This window comes from Gorilla gorilla, chromosome 3 (assembly GCF_029281585.2).
Source record: "Gorilla gorilla gorilla isolate KB3781 chromosome 3, NHGRI_mGorGor1-v2.1_pri, whole genome shotgun sequence".
In the NCBI taxonomy this organism is placed as follows: Eukaryota; Metazoa; Chordata; class Mammalia; order Primates; family Hominidae; genus Gorilla; species Gorilla gorilla.
Window position 1 is genome coordinate 17,713,564 of NC_073227.2, and position 14,390 is coordinate 17,727,953.

The 14,390-nt window shown below is 35.9% G+C and overlaps 1 protein-coding gene across 1 annotated transcript; it reads left to right on the plus strand.

Moving 5' to 3' along the window:
* Positions 1–2,430: 2,430 nt before the first annotated feature.
* LOC115934310 (beta-defensin 130B) lies at positions 2,431–13,092 on the plus strand. The gene is made up of 3 exons (XM_055385073.2): positions 2,431–2,500; positions 5,586–5,741; positions 12,911–13,092. The coding sequence occupies exons 1-3, from the start codon at positions 2,431–2,433 to the stop codon at positions 13,090–13,092; spliced, it is 408 nt and encodes a 135-aa protein (XP_055241048.2).
* The last annotated feature ends 1,298 nt before the right edge of the window (positions 13,093–14,390 follow it).

Sequence of the window (14,390 nt, forward strand, 5' to 3'; positions counted from 1 at the left end):
AAAAGAACATTATAAAATAGATGTTTTTTTAAAAAAAATTGATAGTCTGTATTTTGTGAGATATCATTCTCATGTTTTTCTAAAAAAATTGTCTCATTGATATTCTCTATTTTTGTGAGATATCATTCTCATGTTTTTTTTAAAAAATTGTCTCGTTGATATTCTCTATTTTTGTGAGATATCATTCTCATGTTTCTCTTTAGTTCCTTAGATGTCGTTTCCTTTAGCCCTTTGAACACATCTAAAATAGTTGACTTAAAGTCTGTTTCTATTAAGGCCAATGTCTGGATCTCATCAGGGGTAGTTTTTATTAACTGCATTTTTTCTTTTCCATGTGCCATACTTTCTTCAGTTTTTTCTTTTTGTATGTCTCATACTTTTTTGAATACCAGACATTTTAAACATGATAATGTGGCCACTCTAGAAATAAGATTCTCCCTCCTCCGTACGTTGTACTCCTCATTGTAGTTATTTGTTAGTTTAGTATCTTTTCTGAATAAACTTTGTGATCTCTATTTTTTGTCACCTATGTCGATTAAAATATTTTTTCCATTAGCTTAGAGGTCAGCTAATAATTTGACAAAGATTTCCATATGTGTTTGGAAATTGCAGAGGGGCTTTGTGTATGTGTTGGGCCCTGCTTTCAACACTCAGCCAGACAGTTTACAACTCTGCCTTGGCCTACACTTTCTGCTTGTGCAGGGAAGGTAGAAATTTCCCAGGTTTTTACTGAACATGCACACAGCCTTGACATACACAGTTTTGCAAATTCTCAGAAATATGTTGAAGCTTTTCAAAGCCCATATTCCCCAAAGCATCTCATTCCCAGTACTTTCTCTCAAGATTTTTGTTTAGTCTATTGTTTTCCCCAGTGTTCAGGCAGCAGTATTTATAATGTTTTTCTGTAAATGTTTTCTAACGTCACCCCACACCAAGTAACAGCTTTACCACTGCGTGAGGTCCAGATTAGGTGAAAAAACAAGGCTTTTGAGAATATATTCCAGGGAGTCAACAGGCAGATCAATTTTTCATGAATGAGGTCCATTCTGTTTCTTCTGGCATTGGTATTAAGAATCTGGGCATTATTTTCAAGCCTGCTGCTTCTCTGTGAAGAATGGAAACAGGGTAAGTTAAAAACCAGAAATCGATGTTCTTACTGAGACCAGATATTTTGCTAGAATTAGCACTCCCTAGATTGCTGAAAATCTTAGGTTAGTTTTCAGAGTTCTAAAAAGCTTTATTTTGACAGTTGTTGCCAGTTTTTTAGTATATTTTATAAAGAGATAAAATTTTGAACATTTTTATTCCATTTTTGCTGATGTCACTATACCACAACCTTTTTATTATACTATTTGTAACATATAATTTATTCATTATACTATTATTATTACTTATTAGTCACAACAATTCCCAATATTGAAAATGAGGGACAGTAAAATTCTGGCAATTTTAGTCAAGAGCATAATGGATTGAACCACGTAAAATTGACATTTTTGAAACTGAAAAAAAATTATAGCTACAGTGGCACATTGTATTTTTCAAAAATGCGTTTCCAAAAATTGTAGTTTTCTAAAAATATATATTCCATCCCACAAGATCTTTTCATAATGTAACATTGATACTCCTCCACTGAGAGGTGAAGTCTATGTTCCCTCTGCTTGATCTGAGGCAAACCTTTGTAACTGCCTTAAGTAATAAATACAGTGCAGACGATGCTTTCTGACTTCTCTGGCTACATAATAAAAGGTTATATGACTTCTGTTTGTACCTCCCTCTCCAGAACCACTAGTTGAAAGACTGGAAATCTTAGCCAGAGCAATCAGGTAAGAGAAAGAAATAAAAGGCATCCAACTAGAAAGAGAGGAAGTCAAACTATCTCTCTTCACAGATGATATGACTCTATAATGAGAAAATTCCATAGTCTCTGCCCAAAGGCCATAGACCTGATACTCAGTAAAGTTTCAGGATGCAAAATCAATGTATGAAAAATCAATATCATTTCTATACACCAAGCTGTGAGCCACACTGAGAACAAAATCCCATTCATAATAGCTGGAAGGAAAAATAAAAATACCTAGGAATACAGCTAACCAGGAGGAAGAAAGATCTCTAAATGAGAATTATAAAACAATGCTGAAAGAAATCAGGGATGACACAAACAAATGAAAAAACATTCTATGCTCATGGATAGGAAGAATCAATATTCTAAAAATGGACATACTGCTCAAAGCAATTTACAGATTCAGTGCTATTCCTATCAAACTATCAATGACATGTTTACAGAGTTAGAAAAAACTATTTTAAAATTCATATGAGATGAAAAAAAAAGTCTGATGAGTGAAAGTAATCCTAAGAAAAAAAGAACAACACTGGAGGCATCACATTACCTGACTTCAAACTATATGACAAAGCTGCAGAGACTAAAACAACATGGGACTGGTACAAAAGCAGACACATGGACCATCGGAACAGAATCTCTATTCCAGAGATAAAGACTGCTGTAACACAGAAATAAAGCTGCACACCTACAACCATCTGCTCTTTGACAAAGTTGACAAAAATAAACAATGGGGAAAAGACTCCCTGTTCAATAAATGGTGCTGAGCTAGCTGGCTAACCATATGTAGAAGGATGAAACTGAATACCTACCTTTCACCATATACAAAAAACTAACTCAAGATGGATTAAAGATTTCAATGTAAGACCTCAAACAATAAGAATTCTAGAAGAAAATTTAGGAAACATCATGTTAGACATTGGCCTTGGGAAATAATGCATGACTAAGTCCTCAAAAGCAACTGCAACAAAAACAAAAATTGACAAGTGGAGCCAAATTAAACTAAAGAGTTTCTGCAGAGAAAAAAAACTATTAACAGAGTAAACAGCAAACTACAGAATGGGAGAAAATATTTGCAAACCATGCATCTGACAAAAGTCTAATGTCCAGAATCTATAAGGAATTTAAATCAACAAGCAAAAACTAAAACCTTTATTTAAAAATTTGGAAAACATGCACACTTCTCAAAAGCAGACATACAGAGAGACACCCAAAATATTTTTTAAAATGCCCAATATCACTAATAACTAGAGAAATGCAAATCAAAACCACAATAAGATCCCCTCTCACACCAGTCAGAATAGATATTATTAAAAGTCAAAAAATAACAGACCCTGGTGAGGCTTTGGAGAAAAGGGAATGCTTATACACTGCTAGTGGAAATATAAATTAGTTCAGCTACAGTGGAAAGTAGTCTAAAGATTTCTCAAAACACTTAAAACAGAAGCACTATTTGACACAGCAATCCCATTACTTAGTATATATCTAAAGGAATATCAATTATTCCACCATAAAGATACATGCATGTGTATGTTCATTGCAGCATTATTCACAACAGTAAAGACATGGAATCAACCTAGATCCCCATCAAAAGTGGACTAGATAAAGAAAATGTATCATATATGCACCATGGAATACTATGCAGCCATGAAAAAAAAATCATGTCCTTTGCAGCAGCACGGATGCAGCTGGAGGCCATTATTCTAACCAAATTAACACAGAAACAGAAAGCCAAATACCACATATTCTTACTTAAAAGTGGAAGCTATTGGGAGGCTGAGGCAGGCAGATAATGAAGTCAGGAGATTGAGACCATCCTGGCTAACATGGTGAAACCCTGTCTCTACTAAAAATACAAAAAATTAGCTGTGCATGGTGGCACACACCTGTAGTCCCAGCTACTCAGGAGGCTGAGACAGGAGAATCGCTTGGACCCGGGAGGTGGAGGTTGCAGTAAGCAGAGATCATGCCACTGCCCTCCAGCCTGGGCAACAGAGCAAGACTTTGTCTCAAAAAAAAAAAAAAAAGTGGAAGCTAAACACTGAATACACATGGACACAAAGAAGGGAACAACAGACACTAAGGCCTACCTGGGGTGGAGGGTGGGAGGAGGGTGAGGATTGAAAATTTACCTATTGAGTAATATGCTGAATACCTGGGAAAATTATTTGTATACTAAACCCCCAGGACACACAATTTATCCATGTTACAAACCTGCACACGAACCACTTGAATGAGTTACATAAACAAGAATGAGGGCATAAAAATAAAAGACTTTACTTAGCACCATTGTCAAAATCACTGAGCATGGATAAATATATATGGTCTTACCCATATACAGACCATTCATACGATGGTCTTATCCTTGACTCTCTATTATGTTCTATTGAACTATATGTCTCTTCTTATTCCAGTATCACAGTGTCTTCATTATTGTAGCTTTGTCTTGAAACAAGGTAGTCTAAATTCTCTGGCTTTGTTCTACTTTTCAAAAAATATTTTGAATATTAGTCTTTTGGAACATTTATGCAAACCTAAAATTATTAAGGCATAAATTATTAATGAAGAAATAAATTAGCAAATGCTCATAAATACATCAGCTAACATGAAAATGATCAAAAGTAGTCAAATAAAAGCTATATAAAAGTTATATTATATATGTATATAGAATTTTTCAAAAAAGACTGACACGATATATGAAAGTTTACAAATTTAAAAAAATATCAATTCAGGGAAATATGCCAATAAGAAATTGAACAGAAGGTAAATTTGTTTTGGGTAAGTTGGATTTTGGTCAATTGATTCTTGATTAAAGGCATGCTCTTAAGCTTTCAATATCTTGTTGGTATGTGGTGGGTTAGGGTGAAAGGTTAGGGGAATCTGTTTAAGGTATAGGCTCAGAGTCTTTTGACAGGAGCTGCGTACTTTACTCTGTCTTTTATCTTTCAACTCTCCTGATCTTACTTGTCTTGTTGTATGAGATAATTATAGAAAGGATCCATAACGATGAAAAAATATTTGTTTTCAATGTGAATTAAATGTATCCACCTTTCAGATGTGATTAAGAACACCTCAGGGCCGGCCGCAGTGGCTCACGCCTCGTAATCCCAGCACTTTGGGAGGCTGAGGCCGGCGGATCACGAGATCAGGAGATGGAGACCATCCTGGCTAACACAGTGAAACCCCGTCTCCACTAAAAATACAAAAAATTAGCCGGGCGTGGTGGCGGGCGCCTGTAGTCCCAGCTACTGGGGAGGCCGAGGTAGGAGAATGGCGTGAACCTGGGAGGTGGAGCTTGCAGTGAGCCGAGATCGCACCACCACACTCCAGCCTGCAGCCTGGGCGACAGAGCGAGACTCCGTCTCAAAAAAAAAAAAAAAAAATAGCTTTTCATAAATGGACCTTAGACAATAATCTTGTCCCTCTTGCAAAAAAAAAAAAAAACAAAAAACAAAAAACAAAAAACAAAAAAACAAAAAAACAGTGTATTATGGAAATGTTTCCTTACAAGCCCTAGGACTTTTGCAATAAGGATGTTCTGTACCCACATGGCTTTACTTCTTGGCCCCATTCAAAAAAGAAAATTAACTAAAGGTATTAATTAACCTCTGGTGAAATTGAGAGCCATAGAAAAAGGAAAGGGTTAGCCATCTGGTTTCCTACAATTAGGTTAATTTGTCACCAAATTTAGAGACCTTCGAGTTTGGAAATATTCCAGCGGAAGCTGTTTTATTTCCTTTCTGTTAAGCTTCACTGAGCAAGAGAAACCTCAGGCCCCCAGAATTAAATAAAAGCCCCTGTGTTCCACCAGCCCTGATCACTCACCTCTCTATTGGGCACTCAACCACGAAACTCCATTCCCTTATTTCTGTTCTCCTCCTCTTTGTGACTTTAATACCAAAAGGTAAGATGGTGAATGATTGTAGAAGTCTATTGGGACGCCTAGACCGGAGGAGGTCTACTGAGATAATTATACTGTGGCCATCCTAACTCAGACCCCAATTCACAGCCTTAGGAATTCAGAAATCCAACATGTTTCTCTTCTTTGGTACTAATGAGGCCACAGGTGAGAAGCAGGACAAGGAGTTCTTTCAACAGAAAATGGGAGTTCAAGAGCTCGATAATTAGAAAATGGGGCCGAAATAGAGTTAGGGATATAGAAGCTTTGATATGTGATTTAAAGGTTAGTAAATAAAGCAAAGAGCTATCATCAAGGCTTCACTCTCCAAAAAGGAGAGTGAAGATGATAGTTCTTGGTTCGAACTCGGTAGTGGATGGAAGTGATGTTGAGTCTATTGGTGAGGAATATTTGTGAACGGTAGCAGTTAGGCAAATAAGATAGAGTTCAACAAGAAAATTTTACATCTACTTATAAAAGACCAATAGAAATTTGGGAGCAAGGGAATTTGGAAAAGAATAAACAGTGGCATGAAGCTTTAATGGCAAAATTTTAAGCATAAGACAAACAGTACAGAAAACACTTCAAGACTCGTAGTTGCATCCTCAGGGTCCATGATTCAGAAGTTTAAATATCAAAATGTAGAATCAAACTGAAAAGGGAATAAAGAATCATACATCTTCAGGGTGTTTCATCCAGATCCTGATAAGATATGATAAAATTATTATCTCCAGTCTTAATAGTGGGATGTTCATATCCCCCAAAATAAAGCGTGTGGTCAATGAGCAAAGATCTCTTCCTCCCTTTATCTCTGAGATTATTTTTTAAATAATTTCAACTTATATTGTAGATTCAGGGGGTACATGTGCAGGTTTGTTATGTTGGTATATTTTGTGATGTGAGGTTTGGGGCATGATGGTAATCCCATCATTCAGGTAGTGAGCATAGTACCAAATAGTTTTTCAGTCCTTGTTTTCCTCCCTCCCCACTCTAGTAGTCTCCAATGTCCCATCTTTATGTCCATGGGCATCCAATGTTCAGCTCCCACTTATAAGTGAGAACATGCAGTATTTGGTTTTCTATTTCTGCATTAATTTGCAGTCCTCCAGATCATCCACGTTGCTACAAAGGATATGATTTTGTTCTTTTTTATGGCTTCATAGTATTCCATGGTCTATATGTACCACATTTTCTTTATCCAGTCCACCATTAATGAGCACCTGGGTTGATTCTTTGTCTTTACTATTGTGAGTAGTTCTGTGACGAACATAGGAGTGCAGGTATGTTTTGGGTAGAATTATTTGTTTTCTTTTGGACGATATACCCAGTAATGGAATTGCTGGGTGGAATGGTAGCTCTGTTTTAAGTTATTTGAGAAATCTTCAGACTGCTTTCCACAGTGGCTGAACTAATTTACATTCCCACCAACAGTGTATAAGCACTCCTTTTCTCCACAGCTTCATCTGCATTTCTGTTATTTTTTGACTTTTTAATAACAGCCATTCTCACTGGTGTAAGATAGTTCTCATTGTGGTTTTGATTTGTATTTCTCTGGTGATTAGTGATGTTGAGCTATTTTTCATGTTTGCTGGCTGCTTCTATGTCTTCTTTTGAGAAGAGTCTGTTCATGTTTTTCATGTCTTTTCCCCACTTTATTTGTTTTTTGCTTGTTGATTTAAATTCCCTGTAGATTCCAGATATTAAATTTTTGTCAGATGCATAGTTAGCAAATATTTTCTCCCATTCTGTTGTTTTCTGTTTACCCTGTTAATAGTTTCTTTTTCTCTGCAGAAGCTCTTTAGTTTAATTCGGCTCTACTTGTCAACTTTTGTTTTTGTTGCAATTGCTTTTGAGTACTTAGTCATAAATTATTCCCCAAGGCCAATATCTAGAATGGTGTTTCTTAGGTTTTCTTCTAGGAGTCTTATAGTTTGAGGTCTTACATTTAAATATTTAATCCATCATGAGTTAATTTTTTGTATATGGTGAAAGACAGGCATCCAGTTTTATTCTTCTGCTTATGGCTGGCCAGCTATCCCAGCACCATTTATTGAACAGGGAGTCCTTTTCTCGTTGCTTATGTTTGTCAACTGTGTCAAAGAGCAGATGGTTATAAATGTGCAGCTTTATTTCTGAGTTCTCTATTCTGTTCCAGGGGCTCATGTGTCTGCTTTTGTACCAGTCCCATGCCGCTTTAGTTACTGTAGCCTTATAGTATAATTTGAAGTCAAGTAGGGTGATGCCTCCAGTGTTGTCCTTTTTGCTTAGGATTATTTTGGTTGTCTGAGTTCTTTTACGGTTTCGTATGAATTTTAGAATAGTTTTTTCTATTCTGTGAAAAATGTCATTGGTAGTTTGATAGGAATAGCACTGAATCTATAAATTGCTTTGTGCAGTATGGCGATTTTCACAATATTGATTCTTCCAATCCACAGCAGGGAATATTTTTCTATTTGTGTCATCTGTGATTTCTTTCAGTAGTGATTTGTAGTGTCATTTGTAGAGATCTTTCACCTCCTTGGTTAAATGTATTCATGGGTACTTAATTTTTTGTGTGGCTATTGTAAATGGGATTGCATTCTTGACTTGGCTCTCGGGTTGAACATTATTGGTATATAGAAAGGCTACTGATCTTGTACATTGATTTTGCATCCTGAATCTTTACTAAAGTTGTCTATCAGGTCCAGGAGGCTTTGAGAGAATCTTTAGGGTTTCTTAAGTGTAGAATAATATCGTATAAAAAGAGGTAATTTGATTTCTTCTTTTTCTATTTGGATGCCTTTTATTTCAAAAGGCTGATTGCTCTGGCTCATATTTCCAGTACTATGTTGATTAGGATGGTGAGAGAGGGCACTCTTGTTTTGTTCCAGTTCTGAGATTCTTTGAAGTGCAATCAAAGCTACTCAATTGTTTGATCTTTACCTAATCTGTGGACATGTTGAGATCCACCTCACATATGATTGCCTGCTTCTGAAGGAGCTTATGCAATTCTCATTTGGTTCTCAGCTTTGGTCAGAAGATACAATTGAAGTCAGATACACTTGTAGTGACATCTGATGTGAAATTATATGATGGCAATAATTCCAAATTAAAATAAAATTTAGTGGCAGTTGTTTTTATTTTAGATAATAAAACCCATGTACAGATAAAGAATGTGATTTTACTCAGATCACATAGGTAGTAGCAACATTGCAGCTAAAAGCAAATCTCTTTAATCTGGGTCAATGTTGTTATTAATCAATCCATAGGTGTAGATATGCATGCAAAAATGATAATTCTGATTTCTGCCAGACTTTTTTCTCAAAATCTTCTAATTATATATTGAGGAAACTAAGGAGGTTTTCTGCTATATGTGACAACATGGATGAACCTGGAGGACATTATGATAAATGAAATAAGCCAGTCACAGAAGACAAATACTGCATGATTGCACTTATATGAGGTACCTAAAATAGTCAAACTCATGGAAACAAGTAGCAGAATAGTGGTTTCCAGGGACTGGGGATGGAGGAGGAAATAGGGAGTTGCTATTTAATGAGTAAAAGTTTTCAGTTTTATTAGATGAATAAGCTCTAAATATCAACTGTACAAAACTATATCTATAGCACTTAAAAATTTCTTAAGAAGGTAGATCTCACTTTAAGTGTTATTACCACAATAAAATAAAAGATGAAGAACAAGAGGTTATTTGAGGTTGAAAGCTGAGTTAATCTCCCCACAAATATGACAAGAATCTTTCAGAGGCCTGCCTTTCAAGCCGTGACATCTTCCTGGAGGAATAGAAATATCAGCCCTTCTTTGTTCCTTCCAAATCAGTTATACCAGGAAGAAGCATTAAATGAACGTCCTATAATTCTGCACAGGAGGGAATCACTTTTGAATAGCCAGGTTTCTTGTGATCAGAGGATATTAAAGCCATACGTAAAGGTGAAAATGCCTTACTTGTGCATATTGAGATGTTCTTGGACACATTATGAAGTGGGATTTAGAACACTCAGGTCAAAAAATAGGAATTTCATTTTCAGTTTTGTATGGTCTCTTAGTACTAAATAGTTAATTGCTGAGCTGTCTATACAATTTAATGATACTGCACTCCAAAAATTCTGATCTTAATCTCTGCTGTGACTGTTGGGCATGTAGAATTTATCAGGTGTCTAGAAGCATTCTGATAATCTTAGAAATTTTATAACTCCTATGTAACTTTTATCTCATAAAATTTCTTTTAAGAAAAATTGAGTGGCTAGATCATGAAGAGTTTTGTTAAAGATATTTTTACCCCCAAAAAATCCAATTAAGTAAAAAAAAATTATTGTTTTCATGAAAAAATTTCTCCAAAGTAATTACATAATCTGAAATATTAGTTTATCAGCTTAACGTCTGATGAATATTAAGTTATAGCTACTTGAATATATGTTTTTATATAGCCTTATATTTATTCAAAAAAGAATCCATGGTATCCTATAAAAAATTGGAATAGTTCATATAGATTTATATGTACACACAAACATACATATAAATGCAGCGAATATGAGTCTAAAGAGGTTAGAATGGCATAAATCTTGGATTGCTGCATTAGCTCTCTGAGAATTAAGAAAACTATAGCATTCTTCTTACACTGACTGTGGAGAATAACATAATATCTAAATACACGACATTGGACAGGAGCAGAAGACAGCTTGAACTCACATTATGTAGAGAAAAGGAAACTGCGCTTCTATTTTTTGACTGATAAAGTTCCAGGAAGAGCCTGTTCCATTTAAATCCTCTACATCACCCCCAAAAAAACTTTAACGTTACTGACTCAATGAGTTATAATGCTAAGTAAGTTATATCCTTTTAGAAAGTAGGTGAATGTGCTATTAAGGGTCTTTTCCAGTGTGATTCTAAGTCCTTCTCACTGCATCCACAGAAATTAATGTTGTGATATAATATGAAGCGAACATCTAAATTGTTTCTTTTTCCAAAGGCACTTATTAAATATGCATCCTTTCCTCAACTGCCGTGTGATATAACCATTATAACATATTAATGTCAAATAAATTCTAAAGTGTATTAGAGAGTGCCTCTCTTCTTTTGCTCTATATGTATATACTTCTGTCAATAAGTCTGAAAATAAATGTGAATATCTGGGAAGAAATTTTCTTCCTCATGAATGAGGAATATGAATCTGAATATGAATTAAGTAATTTAATCTTATCTTTTTGACTTAAACTAGTGTCCTTGGCATGACGATATGTCACAGTCATTGGCAAAAAGGGAGATTATAACTCTTTGGCTTCATGCTCAAAGCATACCTCCTTAAATTAAGCTTCCCATGTAGCAAGAAGCACATCACTGGTAGGATGAATTGTTCCACTCCTTTTGAGTGAAGCAAGGGACATCTCGCAAATAGAGGAATTGGCACTGTCTTAGGCTACATGCAGTGTCAGTAGGCTGAACTCTACAGTATAGTGGGTTATGCATCCTACTGAGAGGAAGTTCACTCTTTTGGCTTCAGCTGAAGATTCACATTCCACCTGGTTTTGCATGGGATGCCTCTAAGTTCACATGCATAGGCCTCCTTGATGCCATACTCTGCCTCTTACTATATCTTTCCCAGTATGAATAACCCCCGATTTTAGCTTCATTTAAAAACTCTGACAATGTTGCCAGATGTTAAATGTATGGATGAAGTTATCAGGGAAAAGACCAACAGCTAGCAACGGGTCTGCTATGCTTCTCAGCATGAAGCCTGTGTTCTGTGTAGACAATGCAGTTGAACCAGCGCCTTCCACAACTGGCTGGGGAGACTTCAGGTCTCTCTCTCAAAGGCAGCCACTTTCTCTTCCACAATAGTCTTGGAAAAAAGAGAGAATATTACAAGACATTACCCAACTCCCCCATCATGATATTCTCTTGCTGCACAGAAACCCTGAGTTTATGAACTGCTAGTCTGATAGTAGAGTATAATACCAGACTGCACTAGGTTGAAGCTTCTAACAAGAGTGGAAGACAATCTTGCATAGGTTATGAGCACTCAGTTCCAAAAGGCTGCATTGGTTTTTCTGGCTATGGATTTATTTCTACAGAGTAGAGAAACAATAATGATAGCCTAGTTTAAATACAAAACAATAACAAACAACAACAAAAAGATTGAGAGCTGAAAAGGCCACCAAACTGTTACTCATCTACAGAAGCAAAGAAGCCAGAGGTAGTATATTAGAGGCCAGTGAAAACAAAATAAGATCCAGGTGTGTTAACAGGATGGTTCAGGAACTAATGTCTGTTAATGAACATCAGCAAAAGTATTTTTCTTATATAACATCCGCAGTGATATACAGTAGGGAAAATAAACTATGGTTGTGCCGAGAAGGCAAGAGAAAGGATAGTAAGCATAGAGAAAACTACTGAATTAGAGCACACCCTTAGTCATATGCTTCTCAACAACCAGATGAATTAAGAGAACATGTGGATACACTTAAGGGAAAATACGTTTTAGCTCTGTGAGTAATTCTCTCCAGGTGTCTATCTATCTATCTATCTATCTATCTATCTATCTATCTATCTATCTATCTATCTATCTTTCTATCTATCTATCCATTCCTCCATCTATCTATGAGGTATTGAGCAACATAGGAAAGGTATTTCTTACATAGTCCTGAAATGAGGAAATTAGTTTAGATAAAATCTAAAGGATTGATAGGCTTTCTATGAAAGGAGATGAAGATATGAACATGAACCATTTGATAGGGATGACGTATGCACAGATGGGAATTTGGAGGGACACATACTTCCTTTGAAACTGTTTCTTAGTGGTGGCGTTGTTGGTGTTTGGTGCAAGACAATTCCTTAGGTGAAAAATTTAGCAATGCTGTGCTATCAGCTAAATACCAAAGACACCTTCCCTAGGCATGGTGGTAAGAACAAATGGTCCCACACATTTCAAAATGTACTGCTCTAGGGGAGGACAATCCCTTTAAAGGATTTTAGAAATTGGCCTATTTCCTCCAGGGTGTATATAATCTACAATCTTAGCTCCCTTCCCATAAAAAGGAACTATTTCTGTCTACGGGTCTGATTCTGTCATATAGACAATGTTTTCTTTCCTATCCCAAAGCCTTTCTTCTGGGGGTTTATTGTTTTATGTATATTTTCAATAGTGAATTAATGATGTTCTTAAATCTCTTCCTGTGTAGGAAAGACTGGCGTTATTCCAGGACAAAAACAGTGTATTGCTTTGAAAGGGCTGTGCAGAGACAAACTATGCAGCACACTAGATGATACCATTGGTATATGTAATGAAGGAAAAAAATGTTGTAGAAGGTGGTGGATACTTGAGCCCTATCCAACTCCGGTTCCCAAAGGAAAATCTCCTTAGGTGGGAGCAAACGTTAAGCCCTTTGAACTCCAGAATGGATGGATAAATTTTGCAGATTCCGTTTAACCCAATTTCTTATTCTTCCTTGACTGGAAATAAATGTTGTCCTAATCCCACGTGTACTGACTGCCTCCTGGAGCATTTCTTATTGATGCACATGCAAGCCTCTTAAGAACTATAAGAATAAAATAAATAACAGAAGAATCTCTTACCCTATAGGTACTTATAAAAAATATGTTTCTAAGAAAAAAAGATAAAAATGTTAAATATGTAGAACAATAAGAATATGAAGTATCAGTAGGCAGTGTTTGATTATTTGAAGTGCAATGTCAGTCTGCTTCCTCATCCAGTTCTGAACAAATATCATTTTCATTACTAATGGAGACCTACTTAGATAATATGGGTTAAAGTCTGCTAATCATTTGACCTTGCTAACATTGCACCTGAGAATTAGGCGCATGACCATTCCAGTCATTCCAGCACTTGAAGCAGGTCTCCCCTCTACTGCCCCCTGCCCCTAGAGAAGTAGAAAAGAAGACCCGCTTTCTACAAGTAGCCTCACTAGGAGGAGCTGTAGAGCTGAAGAGTTGCTAACTCAGCATGCCTGGTTAGTTCTTTCCAAACTCTCCATCAGATAACTGCATTTTCTGGGGCCAAGAAAATTAAAGGGCAGGGAGGATATCAGGAGTATGACATGGCATGAGTGTCACAAAGGTGGAAAACATCTAGAATGAGGCCAAATTACCCCACAAACAAAATTCAAGAGTTTGTATTTTTTTAACCACAAAGCTTATGGTCAATGAATCAGGGGAGGATGGGTTATCTCCCTATGCAGAGGAGATATCAGGAGTCTATTAAAATAACTCTAATCTCATCTTCATGGATCTGTTTCTTCAATACTAGTCATTACTTTTTCTATATCTTCTCAGAATCACTCATGAACGGCATATTACTCTGAGATCAGATTCTAAGCTAATCTCAGAATAATACACTAATACAATTTTTACCATATACATTTTACACATAGCTGAAAATTTACATCTTCTCTTCTTTGTCATCTTAAGTTATGTGCCACTACATTATCCAGTGTAGCACATTAGAGATTCTTTGATAATTAAATGACATTAAGAGACTTTAAAAGTCATAAATACCCTCCTATATTAAAATGCTAAAAAAGAAAAATTTCCCACATTTGAATATAAACAAAGTGTTCTTATAAAATTTCTATGCATAAATTGAAGTTCAAAGATTGAATCTCTTCAATCTCTATGTTAAAGCACAAAGACATTAGAATCCAA